This window comes from Elgaria multicarinata, chromosome 3 (genome assembly GCF_023053635.1).
Source record: "Elgaria multicarinata webbii isolate HBS135686 ecotype San Diego chromosome 3, rElgMul1.1.pri, whole genome shotgun sequence".
Taxonomy (NCBI): Eukaryota; Metazoa; Chordata; class Lepidosauria; order Squamata; family Anguidae; genus Elgaria; species Elgaria multicarinata.
The window spans coordinates 158,603,878-158,621,870 of NC_086173.1; the positions used below are offsets into that span (position 1 = coordinate 158,603,878).

The following is a 17,993-nucleotide window of genomic DNA, read 5'->3' on the forward strand; positions in this document are numbered from 1 at the left end:
CCATACAGATGTACTCATTGTGGGAAATGCTTCACTCGGGGATCAAGTTTGAAGATCCATCAGAGTATTCATACTGGAGAGAAGTCGTTCAGATGTCCTGAGTGTGGGAAAAGCTTCAGTCGGAAAGAGAACTTGATAAGACATCACAGAATACATACCGGGGAGAAACCGTACGAATGTTCTCATTGTGGGAAATGCTTCAATCAGGGAGGAGATTTGAAGAGCCATAAGAGAATTCATACTGGGGAGAAGCCATACAAATGTCCTGAGTGTGGGAAACGCCTCAGTCGGAGTATATATTTGAAGAGACATCGGAGAATTCATACTGACCGTCTGAAAGTCCTTGGTGTGAGAAAAGGTTCGGTCAGAGAGTGCACCTGAACGATCATCAGAGAATCCGTGCAGAAGGGGAATCTTTCAAATGCCTATAGTGTGGGAGGCACTTCTCATTGGCTCATATCTCTTTGAGAGATACAGCGAGTATAGGAAGAGTTTCATTGAAAAAGATGCAATGATTAAGCTTCAGAGAGAATCCCAATGAATATACCATACTGGGGGTGGGGTGGGGTGGAGGAAAAAGTTTTCACAAAAACCCATACGCAAAATGAGTACCCAGCTAGCTGGGGGAAAGGTAATAACGGCCGGGGAAGGCAACGGGTAGAGAAGGCCCCAGCTGAGAGATGTTTTGGACATCATAGTAGCCAAAGGGAGAAGGCTTGAGAATGATCAGGAACAGGTTTCATTGGAAATAACTCGATCTCATCTGTCCCTATCTATGATGTTTGTGTAATAATTGCCAGCCTCACATGCCTCCCTATCTTCATTATCTGAACCATTGTGTATGATACAGTTTATTTCTTCCCTCCTAATGCAGGAAGCACTGCACATTTTTTTAATAAAACCTGTCCATCCTAAAAAGACCCAGGATATGAATGCCTGTCTCTGCTTCTGCTTTGTGAGTGTGGTGGGCCGGAGGTTCTAATTTTGCTAATCTGCAACCATTAAGTGGTTCCAAATCACATGAGGTCCTGGTTCCCCTCTATTCAGCACTGGTTAGGCCTCATCTTGAGTATTGCGTCCGGTTCTGGGCTCCACGATTCAAGAAGGATGCAGACAAGCTGGAGGGAGTTCAGAGGAGGGCAACGAGGATGATCAGGGGTCTGGAAACAAAGCCCTATGAGGAGAGACTGAAAGAACTGGGCATGTTGAGCCTGGAGAAGAGAAGACTGAGGGGAGACATGAGAGCACTCTTCAAATGCTTAAAAGGTTGTCACACAGAGGAGGGCCAGGATCTCTTCTCGATCCTCCCAGAGTGCAGGACACGGAATAACGGGCTCAAGTTAAAGGAAGCCAGATTCCAGCTGGACATCAGGAAAAACTTCCTGTTAGAGCAGTACAACAATAGAAACAGTAACCTAGGGAGTTGGTGGGCTCTTCTCCCATGCTAGAGCCCTTCAAGAGGCAGCTGGACAACCATCTGCCAGGTATGCTTTTATGTAGATTCCTGCATTGAGCAGGGGGTTGGACTTGATGGCCTTGGAGGCCCCTTCCAACTCTGCTATTCTATGATTCTATGTTTCTAAGTGCTTGATTTGCACACTGCATCCTATCAGTGATGTCATCATTACCCACCCTAAGGAGAGAGATCCCCAAAGCTTCCAAAAAACCAATGAAACTCGGTGTGCAGACAAAAGTATTCCCCACCTTTTGCTTTATTTCTATGGTTCCCATTCCAGAACCACTTTCAGTGGCAAAGCTATGATCAGCAAAGTGGAGGGGATGCAGTTGCTCTGTCCCATGTATTTCTTTGGGGCAAAGTGCCATGACACAGGCTCTGAACACCAGGCCTGGCCGTGGCTACTCCCTGCTCAAGCCAAGCACCACCACTTGATATGCCTGAGGCAAGGGACAAACACGGCCTTCCTCCAAACTATGTGGAGGAAGGGGTTAAATGGAGAAGGATTTCAATGATAAAATAATACACTGTGAGTTATCTGTGCTGAGGTGAATTATTGTCAGAGTGGGTGCTAAATGTATAAATGCCAAACACACGTGGGGTTTTTGTGGTAGTTAAAAAACAAAATAATTTAAATGTATTTTAAAAGTTCACAAGCTTTGTTTCAAAATAAAACATTTAAAAACCTTTTTGAAACCTTTCATGCAATCCTTTCACCCATTCACATACACACTTTCCTTTCACACAATCACTCTTGAACTTTCTTTATTATCAGTATTGATTAATATATATCAACTATGTGCACACCACACTCCAAAGACACCACTCTCTACCCTGAACCTCAATTTCTCCAGAACTTAAGTACTCTAAACACCAAGAGCTAACACACAGAGACAACTCTAACAACTCTAAGAGTACCTACAAAGTCTCCTTCAATCCCCTCAGTCATTCCCTTATATATCACTCCTCCCCCTCCTTCAGACATTCTAAAAACCACAGACTTACAAACCTCAGACATACATTTCGGAACTGGCTTGTGAGGTGTAACACCACACAAAGTTTTATCTGCCCTGTAGTGGTCACCCCTCCTGCGGAATGACCACCTTCAATTGGAAACAGGATCTGTCAGTCCATCCGCACTGGGAACTGGGAGTGTAACTGCTTGGCGTGAGACTTCTTATGAGAGGTCTGAAATGTCCCCCAGGCTCAGATTTCCAGTATGGATGGGTCCGATCGAAGGAACGGCTGCTTATCCTATTGCCACCTCTCTGCTTATGGACAGAGGGTGCGTTCTCTTCTGAATGTTTCCTGTCCTGAAATGTAGAGGTTTTGGTGATTGTGGGGAGATGGAATCCTTTGAATGCTTTTTTTGGTCAATACCCAACTGGTACTCAAAACTAAGTTGGAAAGGGGTGCACTGCTTCCCTTACATTTCAGTGCAGTTATGGGTGAAATGCAGATGGCAATCACTTCATTAGGAGAGACTGAAGGAACTGGGCCTGGAGAAAAGAAGGCTGAGGGGAGACATGATGGAACTCTTCAAATCCTTGAAAGGTTATCCCACAAAGGAGGGCCAGGATCTCTTCTCGATCCTCCCAGAGTGCTGGACAAGGAATAACGGGCTCAAGTTACAGGAAGCCAGATTCCAGCTGGACATCAGGAAAAACTTCCTGACTGTTAGAGCAGTACGACAATGAAACCATTGACCTAGGGAGGTCGTGGGCTCTCCCACACTAGAGGCATTCAAGAGGCAGCTGGACAGCCATCTTTCCGAGGTGCTTTAAGGTGGACTCGATGGCTTTATAGGCCCCTTCCAACTCTATTCTATTATTTCATTTCATTTATTATATTTCTAGGCCGCCCCATGGCTGAAGCTCTCTGGGCACTCACAAAAATTAAAAACCATTAAAAACACATTTTGCAAAGTACAAAACCATTTACATAAAATATATTATAGCACAGACAACGTATATCTAAAAACAACTTTTAAACCATCAACCAATGTCAGTGCAGGACCTGATTAAAAACTCATTGTATGCTTCCAAGTGCCTGAGAGAAGAGGGCAGTTTTAACCTAGCGCTGAAAAGATAACAATGTTGATGCTAGGTGGGCCTTAATAGCGAGATCGTTCCATAATTTGGGGGCCATCACTGAGAAGGCCCTTTCCCTTGTTGCCTTCCACCAAGCCTCCCTCAGAGAAAGCACTTGGAGGAAGGTCTTAGATGCTGAATGTAGCATACGGGTCGGTTAGTGACTGGCAATAATGAAGCCAGGGAGTTTTGATTATTCAGGGTTAGCTGCGTCATTGTTCACAGAAGAACAAGAGGGGAACAGCACCTCATTTCCCCCCCCCTTGCTTGGCAAAGCAAAGAACAGGATTTTCCAGCTAGTCAGTGTCGTGGAGACCTTTACATGATCAAGAGACTGGACACAACTCAGGTAGCGCTTGCTCGCCAATTGCTTTATTACAACAACAGAGAAAATACTACGTTGCAACGGAGTCTCTTAGCACTCTGGCCAAGACACCAGGAAACAAAATAACCTGGTCTGCTACTGTGCCCTTAAGAGGGGGAGAGTTGAATTTGCATTGCTAGGTATTTAAAAGATATCCCTGCAGACATAAATTAGCATGTTCTAATGTATATGTTTTGGTGGTGTGAAGAGGAGGAGAAGGGAGAGCTTAGATTTGTTAGGTACAGAAAACATAATAATTAAAATATATTATTATTATTAATAATAATAATAATAGCATGTGTGACCTAACTTTATGAGTAGTTTCTCAGAGGTATGTCCCACTGTATCCAAAAGGTTCTTGCCCCACCTAGAATCCTATACCATTTACATGGAAATAAATCCCACTGATGTCAATGGGATTTATGTCTGAGTAGGCCTGTGTAGGATTGGATGTTATTATGGGCTCCAGTCCATGCTAGCTTAGTAAGTACAGTGACCACATGAAAAGGAGGACAGGGCTCCTGTATCTTTAACAGTTGTATAGAAAAGGTGTGATCAAAATGGAGAGGCAGGTAAGAATTATTATTATTATTATTATTATTATTATTATTATTATTATTATTTCAGTCGGTGTCACTTGTATGCTTGCAGCAGCTGGTAAAATTCCCTCTTCACCACAGTTAAAACTGCAGGAGACTTGCTCTCTTTAGCTAGAGTGACCAGATACAAAAGAGGGCACTCTTCAAATACTTGAAAGGTTGTCATACAGAGGAGGGCCATGATCTCTTCTAGCATGTTCAGAGGAGGGCAATCAGGATCATCAGGGGTCTGGAAACAAAGCCCTATGAAGAGAGACTGAAAGAACTGGGCATGTTTAGCCTGGAGAAGAGAAGATTGAGGGGAGACATGATAGCACTCCTCAAATACTTAAAAGGTTGTCCCACAGAGGAGGCCCAGGATCTCTTCCCGATCCTCCCAGAGTGCAGGACACGGAATAATGGGCTCAAGTTAAAGGAAGCCAGATTCTGGCTGGACACCAGGAAAAACTTCCTGACTGTTAGAGCAGTACGACAATGGAATCAGTTATCTAGGGAGGTTGTGGGCTCTCCCACACTAGAGGCCTTCAAGAGGCAGCTGGACAACCATCTGTCACGGATGCTTTAAGGTGGATTCCTGCATTGAGCAGGGGATTGGACTCAATGGCCTTAGAGGCCCTTTCCAAAACTACTGTTCTATGATTCTAGGGCAAGGCTCCTGCAGCTTTAACTGTTGTGATGAAGAGGGAGTTTCACCAGGTGCTGTATGTGCATATAAATGACACCTGCTGTAACCCCCTTTTCTATACAACTGTTCAAGATACAGGAGCCCTGTCCCCCTACTAAGGCTTATGCTACATCATTAGATGCATCTGAAACATGCATTTGAAGAATCCTCTACTGTAATCTGTAAGTGTGCATAAACGAGGCTTTTCTTGTTGGAAAATTGCCCAGCTCTCAACCAGAGTTGCAACGATACTTGCTAACGAAACGTTGCAGAATTGAAATGTCTTAAGAAGCCAAGAAATTCTTAGATAACCAAAATCAAGCGAATGTTCTCTTAAAGAACAGTGAATGCCTATCTCTTTTAGTAGACGCTTGCCAAAAGTACAGTGACTGTATTTCCATGTACTTTCTTTTCAGCTAGGAATTTCCTGTTAGACGGTGCCTGAGTACGCAGCCGCCTGAGAAGATAGTGTATAAATACGTAGCTACCTCCCTTGCAAGGTAGGCACATGCTTTGCAGCAATTGAAAAGTTATCCAGATCAATGTTAAATCAAGAATTTTTAAGATGTATTGATTCCTGTTCTAATGTTGTTCCCCGCCTCGATCCAAAGGGAGAGGCGGGTAATAAATAAATAAATATATCATTATTGTTGTTGTTATTATTATTAATTGGCTCTTGTGCCTTCTGCAAAATAAATGTTGTTTGACCCATACTTCATCTCCTCTCCTCCTTGTCGACGAGACCACATTACGCCAGTCCTTTTCCAGCTTCATTGACTGCCAGTCCAGGTCCGAACCCGATTCAAAGTGCGGGTATTAACATTTAAAGTCCTAAACGGCTTGGGGCCAGGTTATCTGAAGGAACGCCTCCTCCCATATGTACCTGCCCGGACCCTAAGGTCATCCTCAGGGGTCCTTCTCTGTGAGCCCCTACCAAAGGAAGTGAGGCAGGTGGCTACCAGGAGCAGGGCCTTCTCTGCTGTGGCACCCCGGCTGTGGAATGAGCTCCCTAAGGAGGTTCACTTGGCACCTACATTATATGCTTTTAGACGCCAGGTGAAGACCTTTTTATTCTCCCAGCATTTTAACTGTCTATATTTTTTTTTAACTTGGTGTTTTAAATTTGTAATTTTGCATTACTGCTGTTTTTATCTGGTTGAGCTTTTCTATTGTATTTTATATTATGGTTTTATACTGTTGTTTTATATTTTGAATGTTTTTAATTTTTGTGAACCGCCCTGAGAGCTCCGGCTATTGGGCGGTATAGAAATGTAGAATCATAGAATCATAGAATAGCAGAGTTGGAAGGGGCCTACAAGGCCGTCGAGTCCAACCCCCTGCTCAATGCAGGAATCCACCCTAAAGCATCCCTGACAGATGCTTGTCCAGCTGCCTCTTGAAGGCCTCTAGTGTGGGAGAGCCCACAATCTCCCTAGGTAACTGATTCCATTGTTGTACTGCTCTAACTGTCAGGAAGTTTTTCCTGATGTCCAGCCGGAATCTCGCTTCCTGTCACTTGAGCCCGTTATTCCGTGTCCTGCACTCTGGGAGGATCGAGAAGTGATCCTGGCCCTCCTCTGTGTGACAACCTTTTAAGTATTTGAAGAGTGCTATCATGTTTCCCCTCAATCTTGTCTCCCCTCAATCTTCTCTTCTCCAGGCTAAACATGCCCAGTAATTAATACATAAATAAAAATTAATAAATTGTGTGCTGAATTGGACTTGGTACACCAGAGAACGAGCTATTTTGGCAACGATTTGGCACACTCCATCTGAAAGTGTGCAAAGGAGTATTCTTTTGCATCCTTTCGAGGGTTTTGTCTGTTTGTGGGTCTGGGCAATTGTAACTCTTGAGCCATCCGGCAGAGGGCGGCCATGGTGCGCCTCGCCTGCCCCATAGAAGGAGGGAAGGAGGCGGAGGAGGAGAAGGAGGAACCCGCGAGAGAGAAGGTGGGGATTTCTCGCAGAAACAGCGGCAGCTTCCCGCTGCCCCCTTCCAGCCAACCAGCGGAGCGAGGAGGGCGTCCTGGGATCCCTGCTAGATCTCCCCTCCTCGGACTGACCACGGTCCGGCCTCCAAAACCGAGCTGAGAGCAGCCGAGAACGAGAAAGCAAGCCGAGAATCACACCGGGCTCCTCGTCGCTTCCGGTATGATTGGGGCGCTCCTTTGAGCTCTGTGGCTGCCGTAGCGAAAGCACTACGTGGCTGCATCCCCGGGGGCTGGAGCAGGGCTCGTCCTTAAAGGCTGCAAACTTGCTCGGGAATAAGATATCGATACGAAAGGCAGTCTGGGAGCCTTTCTGGCTGCAGGGTGGAGGGTAAATGCTAAAAATGCGTAAGACTTCTGGGCAGACCCACATAGGATTGCGCTGTAAGGAGCGGTGTCTCGGTCCCCACCTGTGATAAGGTAGGGTGACCCTATGAAAAGGAGGGCAGGGCTCCTGTATCTTTAACAGTTGCATAGAAAAGGGAATTTCAGCAGGAGAACCTGATGAAATCCCCTCTTCATCACAACAGTTAAAGCTGCAGGAGCTATACTAGAGTGACCAGATTTAAAAGAGGGCAGGTTTAACTGCTGTGATGAAGAGGAAATTTCACCAGGTTCCCCATATGTACAAAGGCCACCTGCGGAAATTACTTTTTCAATTCAACTGTTCAAGATATAGGAGCCCTGTCCTCCTTTTCATATGGTCACCCTAGATAAGGGGGGATAAAACCACTGAATTAGGGTTGCAAGGTTGTTCTGAAAAGCCTCGGCTTCTTTGCCACAACCGGCTGTTAATAGTGGCCTGTATTGCAAGCTTACTATATGCGACTTTCTCTGTGTGTCAGTAGCGGATCTCATCCTCTGTTCAGTCTGTGATGTGGGATAATAAGTCCCATGAGGCTTCTTATATTACAGGGTCGTTGTAAGCTTCTCTCCGTCTCCTCTCCCCACATCGGCAAAATGGGACTAAACATCCTTATTTTTCCCCACCACCATCAATGAAGGCATCACTTTTAGGCAACGTTAAAAAAAACCCTATAAACTCAAGAAAATGTGAGACTGAAAGAGACTTCTGCAATGCAAAACAAAGCCCTATGCAGAGAGACTGAAACAACTGGGCATGTTTGGCCTGGAGAAGAGAAGATTGAGGAGAGACATGATAGAAGAGGGCCAGGACTTCTTTTCGATCCTCCCAGAGTGCAGGACACGGAATAACGGCTCAAGTTCCAGGAAGCCAGATTCTGGCTCAACAGCATTTCTATACTGCCCAATAGCCGAAGGTGTCTGGGTGGTTTACAAAATTAAGATAATTCAAGGTATAAAAGAACAGTATAAAACCATAATATAAAATACAGTATAAAAGCACAACCAAGATAAAAACAGCAGCAATGCAAAAATACAAATATAAATAGCAAAGTTAAAATTAATTTATGGACTGTTAAAATACTGGGAGAATAAAAAGGTGTCTAAAAGAATATAATGTAGGTGCCAAGCGAACCTCCTTAGGGAGCTCATTCCCCAGCCGGGGTGCCACAGCAGAGAAGGTCCTGCTCCTGGTAGCCACCTGCCTCACTTCCTTTGGCAGGGGCTCACGGAGAAGAACCCCTGAGGATGACCTTAGGGTCCGGGCAGGTACGTAAGGGGAGGATACACAGATGGGCTCTTCATGTGGGGATTATGCAGATATATTTTTGAGGTCTGTCTATCTGCATATGACTTACGTTCCAAAGATTCTTCCAAATAGCCACCCTCTACTTCCCCCCTATTTGCTTATTAAATCTTTTACTTGTTTGGTTTTTTTGTTATATTTTTTTAAAGAAGTCTATTTCTCCCATTTTTCAAATTCTGTTTGGTCTCTTTAAATGTCTGTTATCTGTAAAATGTTCTGATAAAAAGTGATTTAATTTCAAAATTAACTCTAGATTTGAGTGGGTGGAGCCAGGAGAAAAAGTGATGAAGGAGGGCAAACGTGCAGGCCCACAACCAGGAGGACCAGTCAGAGCAAGAAAAGTCGCCAGTGTTCAGGCAGAATATGAAGACAGAGGAGAACCATCCAGGGGGATGCAAGAGCGCTGGGAAGCCCAATGGCAGGAGTTCCTGAGGACACTGCAGCCCCTTCACACAGGAGGGGGAAACCCAGGGATGTCAGAAGCTGCCCCTTGGGAAGATGCCAAGGCCTTCCTGGCCTCCTTTGAGCAAGTGGCCAAGGCCTGCCGGTGGCCGAGAGGAGAGTGGGCGGCCCGGCTCCTTCCAGCACTGAGTGGTGAAGCAGAAGAGGCCTTTCGGAGCCTGGAAGCCAGAGATCAGGAGGACTATGGGAAAGTGAAGGCGGCCATCTTGCGAGGGGAAGCCCTGAGGATGGAGGCGCAGCGCCAGCACTTCAGGCAATTCTGCTGCCAGGAGGTCAGAGACCCCCGAAGGATTCACAGCCAAGTCCAGGATCTTTGCCGGCAATGGCTGAAGCCGGAGAGACACAGCAAGGAGCAGATCCTGGAGCTGCTGATCCTGGAGCAGTTCCTGGCCAGCCTGCCAGTGGACCTCCAGGGCTGGATCCGGGCAGGAGGGCCGGACACCTGCTCCCAGGCCGTGGCCCTGGCCGAGGACTTCCTCACGAGCCAGCAAGGGGCTGAGACAGGACAGAAGCAGGTGAGGTTTTAAAGTAAAATTCCCAGAGTCTTTAAAGGGACACAGAATATGCGTAAGTCTGTTGGAACAACCAACAATTTTTGGTTGTTCAATTAAAAATGGATAAGATTGCTAACACATCTCTGAGAAGACACCAAATGTTCATTCATTTAGTAAAAAACTGATAGAATTGATAACGCTTAACAAATACTGGAACCTTCTGGATCAGCTTAACTTCATTTGCCCCATTCCATAGTTGTAGTATCGACATACGTACTTATATTTACATCATTGTCGTCATATTTTTACTGTCATTATTATCTCCCTATATAAAATGCTAAGGCAGTGTGTGACACTTTTGTATTTCCATGAGAAGAACCACACTGGCATTGAAACACATAATTGCTGAAGCCGCTGAACTGCTTTCGGTGTATTCAGCCCAATGTCCAGCTGCTGCCCCCTGGAGTTAAGTCCCATGGGTCAGTGGGTAGACGAGCAGAGAGGGGAGAGGAAAGGCTGGGAATGAGCAGGGGGAGTGGCTGGGAGGGGACGCCTTAGCAATAAAGTACTAGTGTGCAGATGCTATGTGCAGGTCAAGCAATTATTTTTTATTACATTTCTATACCGCCCCACAGCTGCAGCTCTCTGGGCGGTTTACATAAGATTAAAACAATTAAAAACAGCATACAAAATTTAAAACTGCAAAAACATGCAACATACACAGAAACATATTTCTAGAAACAATAATAGCCAACTATAAAAAACATCCAGGATTGATGGAGCTCATCACATATTGCTAAATGCCTGGGAAAAGAGAAAAGTTTTAACCTGGCGCTGAAAAGATAGCAATGTTGGCACCAGGCAGGCCTTGACGGGGAGATCGTTCCACAATTGGGGGGCCACCACAGAGAAGGCCCTCTCCCTTGTTGCTGTCTTCTGGGCCAGTTGCTGTCATTATTATTATTATTATTATTATTATTATTATTATTATTATTATATTTCTTAATATGTTTTATTTAATGAAGTTACATACTGCTTTAGTGCAAAGTGTTTCAGGAAGGTAAATAGTATTTTTAAACAATTAAACTCAAATCATACATATTTATCACATTCTATTATACATGTTTGCCAGTTTATGACCATTTCTACATATCCAGCTACTATAATTTGTTTCCAAAATTAATCACTATAATTAAAAGTTACTGACAGATTATCATTTCTTAACCATTTTTAATTCTCTGTACGATTCCTCTTGCTGTCTTCAGTGTATCAATTCCTTTGCAGTACTTATAACCCTCAGTCTCACAATAACCCTGTGAAGTAACTTAAGGTTGCCCCATTCTGTCCCGGGCACTGCTGTTGTGCCTTTGAATACAAGGTTTTTTTTCAGCCTGGGGGGCATATTTCAATTTGGGAAAGGTCTCAGGGCCCATGTTTCAGCTAGCGGGGTGCCAAGGGCTGGACTAAAAGACCCCAAGTGTGACGGTTGTGGTGTGTCCTTTTATGAGCTTTTGAAATATTAAGAAGCATAAGGGAGAAATTCTTAATTTTGTGACACATTACTTGAACTTCTGCTAATGGATCTATATATCTTGCAGTGTATTGCAGACGCTGACCTGGTTCGCACGTCACACTAAACCACAGTGTGTTGTTATTGTGGGTGGTACAGGGTGGCTTAGCGTGACATTTATTTATTTATATTTATTTAAGGATTTTTGTGCCGCCATTCAGCCAAAAAAGGCTCTCACGGTGGCTTACAAAAGTATTTCTTGACAGCCCCTGCCCACAGGCTTATAATCTAAAAGACATGACACAAAAGGAAAGAGGATTGAGGGGGGAGGAGGAGGAGGGGGAAAAGGAAAGCAAATTCAGGCACTACGATCTTAGTTGCAAAGTTCAGCAGTTAGTTGACAGTTGGCAGCAGGAGGGAGGGGGCTCTCAGCTGGAGTTGGACCCAGGCACGATGGAGAGGTGCCTGGCTGCTGCTTCCTCCCTCATTGGAGGCCTCTGCAGTGTCAGTTGGCAGCAGGAGGGAGGGGGCTCTCAGCTGGAGCTGGACCCAGGCACGATGGAGAGGTGCCTGGCTGCTGCTTCCTCCCTCATTGGAGGCCTCTGCAGTGTCAGTTGGCAGCAGGAGGGAGGGGGCTCTCAGCTGGAGCTGGACCCAGGCACGATGGAGAGGTGCCTGGCTGCTACTTCCTCCCTCATTGGAGGCCTCTGCAGTGTCAGTTGGTAGCAGCAGGGAGGGGGCTCTGAACCCAGGCACAATGGAGAGGTGCCTGGCTGCTGCTTCCTCCCTCATCCACATAGAATCATAGAAAAGTTGAGTCAAAAGGGGCCTATAAGGCCATCGAGTCCAACCCCCTGCTCAATGTAGGAATCCACCCTAAAACATACCTGACAGATGGCTGTCTGATTGCCTCTTGAATTTATTTATTTATTTATTATTGCATTTTTATACCACCCAATAGCCGAAGCTCTCTGGGCAGTTCACAAAAAAGGCCTCTAGTGTGGGAGAGCCCACCCCCTCCCTAGGTCATTGATTCCATTGCTGTACTACTCTAACAGTCAGGACGTTTTTCCTGATGTCCAGCCGGAATCTGGCTTCCAATCCCAGAACATTTTTTTTCCATTGTGGGTTGTTGTTGTTTTGCAACAAGCCACTCTGAGAACTGATGGGCAGGTTCGCATGATCACCAAGGAAAATAAGTCATGGCATCTTATCTTCCCTCTCTCTGTGTACCAGTCAGGAAACACCTAATTGCCATAATTACCCTCGCTGAGCAGAGGTTGTTGTGATGGGGGTTGGACTTGATGGCCTTGTAGGCCCCTTCCAACTCTGCTATTCTATGATTCTATGATGTCTGAACCGGCAAGGGTGGCTGGCTGGCTTGTTCTAGGGTTTCAGGGTGATATGTCCGTGGACAGGTGGTCTTTCACTTTTATGCAAGGGCCCGGATTTATTTATTTTTAAAGTTTGTGAACACATTCCCACGTTCATGGAGATAAAAAAAAATTATTACCTTTTTGTGATCTTATGCAGGAGATGGGGGGAATTTCTTTCATCAGCTGGCAACCACAGCAGACCTACTGCAGAAAGGGCGCTGATGTAGGGAATGATGAAATTATTATTATTTATTTATTTATTTATTTATTTATATAGCACCATCAATGTACATGGTGCTGTACAGAGTAAAACAGAGTAAAACAGTAAATAGCAAGACCCTGCCGCATAGGCTTACATTCTAATAAAATCATAATAAAACAATAAGGAGGGGAAGAGAGTGCACCAAACAGGCACAGGGTAGGGTAAAACTAACAGTATAATTTCTGCTGCAGAGGCCCCTGGGATATGTGCCACTAGCGGACCGAACAAGCCACAGGAAGCCACCAAGTCAGGAGTAACAGACAAGCCGTCCACCATGGCTTCTTCTCAGGGTGGCTTAGCATGACCCATAAACGGTAGTGCCTACCCACACAGTTGGTTCTGTTCCATTCAGACCCAGCTTTATGGGATCTGCTCATCTTAAAGCAGCTGGGAGAAAGTTTAAGGAGCACCGTGCTCTCAAGAATACATAGGATGGCAACTGGAGGCAGAAGCTGGGGCAATTTTCTCCTTTTAGTTGTTTTACTGAATATTTTATCATTGGACTGAGGATTGTAAAATTAATTGTTCTGGGTTTCAAGCTAAGTATGTGAAGTTTTCTCTTAACATTTGTCCTACTGCAACAAACTCTGATGTGGAGCCAATGGCTGTCTTTATTTCTTCTTTGCAGGAACTGACGGGGCCTAAGGAAACTAGCCTGTCTTTACAGACGGTGAAGCAGAGTGTGACCCAGCCGGGCCAACAGACCATAGTCTGGCAAGTCTTTCAGGAGGATGGTGGAAACGTTGATTATTTGGGTGAGAAGATTTTTGCTCAGTTCCAGAAAATCCAGTCAAGATTCGCCAGTTTTAGGATGAAAAAGAATTCATAGATAAGAGCACCCTTCTTTCAAATTGCGAATGCATATATATCAAAAGGAACATGAGGTGAATGGGTTTTATTCCCACTTATTTTGACTGAAATATTAGACCAGATATATGGGGAAATGTACGGGAAAGTGCCAATACGGGCTTTAGCTGTGGGGGATACTGAACGTCAGTGCTTATATATCCTTTCCCCGGGTAGTTTTGCCTCAGCTTCCTTTTCTTTGGCCTCTCTCTGTTCCTTTATGCCCTGTACCTTCTCCACTGCTGGGCTTGTTAAAACATGGCAATCCAAGGTATATCGATAAGCATGCAAGTAGGCCCAAGGTGGAGACGGGACTAGATACAATGGCTGCTGATGTCACATAGTTATTGATGACTCCCAAAAGGAATGGCATTCCTGCTTTAGAGCTCATAAGAATATAGGAAGATGCCCACAGGATCAAACCAAAGATCCGTCTAGTCCAGCATCTGGCTTCTTGCAGTAGCCAACCAGATGTCCACAAGCTGAGCTTAAATTCAGGAGCCCTCTTTTATTGTGTCTCCCGAGGCAATTCTAATCAGTGGTACCGTGTACATTTCTGGTCCAACAACAGGGTCTGTTCAACTAGGATTTATATTTATTACATATAGAAGGGACACCATTGGATATGACCCATTTTTTCCTGGATTTGTCATATGACTCACAATTCATAGAATAGTAGAGATGGAAGGGGCCTACAAGGCCATCGAGTCCAACCCCCTGCTCAATGCAGGAATCCACTTTAAAGCATCCCTGACAGGTGGTTGTCCAGCTGCCTCTTGAAGGCCTCTACTGTGGGAGAGACCACAACCTCCCTAGGTCATTGGTTCCATTGTTGTACTGCTGTAACATTCAGGAAGTTTTTCCTGATGTCCTGCCAAATCTGGCTTCCTGGAACTTGAGCCCGTTATTCTGTGTCCTGCACTCTGGGAGGATCGAGAAGAGATCCTGGCCCTCCTCTGTGTGACAACCTTTCAAGTATTTGAAGAGTGCTCTCATGTCTCCCCTCAATCTTCTCTTCTCCAGGCTAAACGTGCCCAGTTCTTTCAGTCTCTCTTCATAGGGCTTTGTTTCCAGACCCCTGATCATCCTCATTGCCAATTCTATGGAGGAGTTTTCTAGTTTGTAGAAAACGGCACTGGGTTTCTAGCTCTAATTAGAAATTAATATTTTGAGTTAATTTATCTAAAAAGCCCCTGATGGCAGGGTTGACAAGATCACAGTGACAAATAAAGGCTGTAGAAGAGAAATACCTTCGAAGGAAAAAGCAGGCAAATGGAGGCCACAGGCATCTCAAAAAGAGGTTACCAGAGCATGGGCAAAAATCCTCTTTCTGTCTCTGCAGGTGATGAGAAAGGAAGTCAAGTCAAGATGGAGAATTCGCAGTGTGGAGGAAATGAGCCAGAGGACATGCCCAGGACAGCCCTGCAGATAAGCCACGCGAATGTGCTGGAGACGGCTGAGATGCATGAAGAAGGATGCCGGTCCAGAGAGGAACAGTGGAAGCAGCCAGTGGAGAGAGAGAAGGAACGTAATGGACTCACAGAAGGCCTCCCAGCTGCAATCGGCCTGCCTTCTGAAGTACACACAGGAGATAACATGTCCATGTTCTCCAAGTACGGTCGAAGGTATTGCTACAGATTAGACGTTGACATGAGAGATACCATGGAGGATTACGATGAATGTCCCATGTCAGAGGAGAACCTCCAGCAGATTTCATACTCTGATAAATATCAGAGAATGAAAATGGGAGAGAGCAAATCTGAATTCTCTGAGAATGGCAAAGGAGGTAATTTAAACAGACATCAGAGCGCCCACACCAAGGAGAAACCTCATAATTCTCCGGAATGTGGGAAGAGCTTTAGTTATTTAAATTCATTAAAGAAAATTCAAAGAACACAAAGTGAAGAGAGGCCATATGATTGTTCTCATTGTAGCAAAAGCTTCAGCAAAAGAAAACATTTGATGAATCATCAGGAACTTCATACTGGAGAGAAAAGGCAAGAATGTCCAGAGTGCGGGAAACTCTTCACTTTTAGAAAAGGTTTAATGAGACACCTGGGAATTCATACTGCAGTGAAACCAGAAAAATGCTCTCAGTGTGGGAAGAGCTTCAGCCGGAGTGAAAAGTTGAAGATTCATCAGAGAAATCATCACGGGGAGAAACCATACAAATGTTCTCTGTGTGGGAAGAGCTTCAGTCGGAGTGACAATTTGAAGAGCCATCAGAGAATCCATACTGGGGAGAAACCATACCAATGTTCTGTGTGTGAGAGGAGCTTCAGCAGGAGAGAAAATCTAAAGAGACATCAGAGAATTCATACAGACCGCATGAAAGTCCTGAGTGTGAGAAAAGCTCCAGTTGGAGAGTGCACTTGAATGATCATGAGAAAATCCCTGCTGGAGAGGAAATGGGGAGAAATTTCTCTTGGACAGTTTTGTCCATCTGATGTGAGAAAATTCATAGAGACTTTATGGATGCCTCTAGTGCGCGAAAGATTTTGTTTGGAAAGGTGCATTGATTAAGCTTTGGAAAGAATACCAGTGAACATCCAATGGGTGGGGTCAGTTTTCACCAAAAACTATAACAGAGTGCAGCTAAGAAAATGCCAGACAGGAAAGAAATCAGATAGGAGAGAAAACTCCAACTGAGAGGTTGTGATTGGACATCAAAGTAGCGGAGCACTTATTAATGAATTGACTAGGTGAGTGTGTCACCATAAGTAATTCTTTCAGCTCTCCCCAACTTTGATGTAGGTGTAATAATTCTCAGCCTCACAGCACTCCCCATCTTCAGTATGGGGATCATGGTATTTGGAGTAGTTTATTTCTTCCCTCCTAGTGCAAGAAGCATATATATTAATAAAATCTTCCCAGCATAAAAAGACCAAGTCTGAAAGGACACGTCTTTACTTCTACTTTATGGGTGAGGTGCGTTCCTGTAGTAGATGGTCCTGTAGATCCATTAGTTTCAAAATTGAGTATAAAAGTAAAGAAATAAGCTGGTGTCCGGTTCCGGCCTCAACTTTACCCTCTCTCTTTTTACCAGGGCTTCAAGCCTTGGGCTGAAGGAATATCTAGAGTGCGCACTTCAGTCGAACTTACTTTATTTTTTATTCAGAACATTTCTATACTAATTTATATTAATAGATATCCATTCTTTGTAAGGTTTACGTAAGTTACATACGGCTTTGGCCTTTTCTGCTAGATACAAGCTTAGTTGGTCGCTACACATTATTTCTGTCTGCATCTTAGCAGCGGATGTGATTGGATTAAATGCATTAAATACATGGGAGTATTTACGTGAAATCCAAGGTTAATTTGGCTTTTACTTTTTTTTGTTTGAGGGCAGGTAAGACTTTTGGGGAGCCTTTTGAATATGTTTCAGTAGAGATAAGCGGAAACTTTTGTCTCCGTACACATCTCTGTAGACTACTCTTCTCTGTAAGAGGAAGAGAAGTCTTCCAAAGCCCTCTGTTATTTCCTTATGTCCCTTTAAACTGCAGTTTAAACATAGGAATTACAGGAATTTCACAGGGACAAGGATTCAGACTTTTCATCAAGCTGCAGAAGTTCCTTCATTTGACAGAGAGGGAGATTTCAGAATATCCAAGGAGGTCAAGGCCTAAAGTTTAGGCTCCAAGAGTGTCATCCTATTCATGTGTAGACAGAAAGAGGGCCTACAACTCCCAGCGTGCTGCAGCCAGCAATGTTGGCTGGAGGATGCTGGGAGTTGTAGGACTTCTTTTTGTCTAAACATGCGTAGGGTTGCTCCCTAAACCTATTCGATCACTAAGATTGTCAGAAGATAGTGGTTGTGTCAGAACCTGTAACGGCAGTGTGAAAATGGCCTTCTCTGTGGTGAAGCCTACCGTTTGAAATGGCTCTCTCAGGCATTTCGCATCCACTAGATTTTAAGTATTTTCAATGCTTCATTTGTATTTATTGTAATTGTTATTTTGTTTGGGTTGTTTGTAAGCTGCTTTGAGATCTTGGACCATGAGGGGTCTGGACATAAGTAAAATAAATAAAAACCACCGACGTTCGATGTCTGTGTTATTTCTTCACAGTCGTGGTTCAAGGCAAACATCTTTGAGTTATCTCCTTGGATCTAAGGATACTGAAAATTTCCCAGCCAGCATTTAGGGTATTGGTCAGGAACCTCTCAGAAAAGAATGTCCCAGTGTTGAATGGAGTTTCTTCATTTTGAAAGTAA

At 44.5% G+C, this 17,993-nt stretch overlaps 2 protein-coding genes across 2 annotated transcripts in view; both read left to right on the forward strand.

Moving 5' to 3' along the window:
- LOC134396142 (zinc finger protein ZFP2-like) overlaps positions 1 to 17,993 on the forward strand; it is a 110,629-nt gene that overhangs the window by 54,508 nt on the left and 38,128 nt on the right. The gene's annotated exons all lie outside the window — the stretch shown is intronic.
- LOC134396192 (zinc finger and SCAN domain-containing protein 31-like) lies at positions 9,010 to 16,454 on the forward strand. The gene is made up of 3 exons (XM_063122597.1): positions 9,010 to 9,807; positions 13,563 to 13,689; positions 15,123 to 16,454. Exons 1-3 carry the CDS (start codon positions 9,115 to 9,117, stop codon positions 16,154 to 16,156), a joined length of 1,854 nt encoding a protein of 617 aa, XP_062978667.1. The 5' UTR covers positions 9,010 to 9,114; the 3' UTR covers positions 16,157 to 16,454.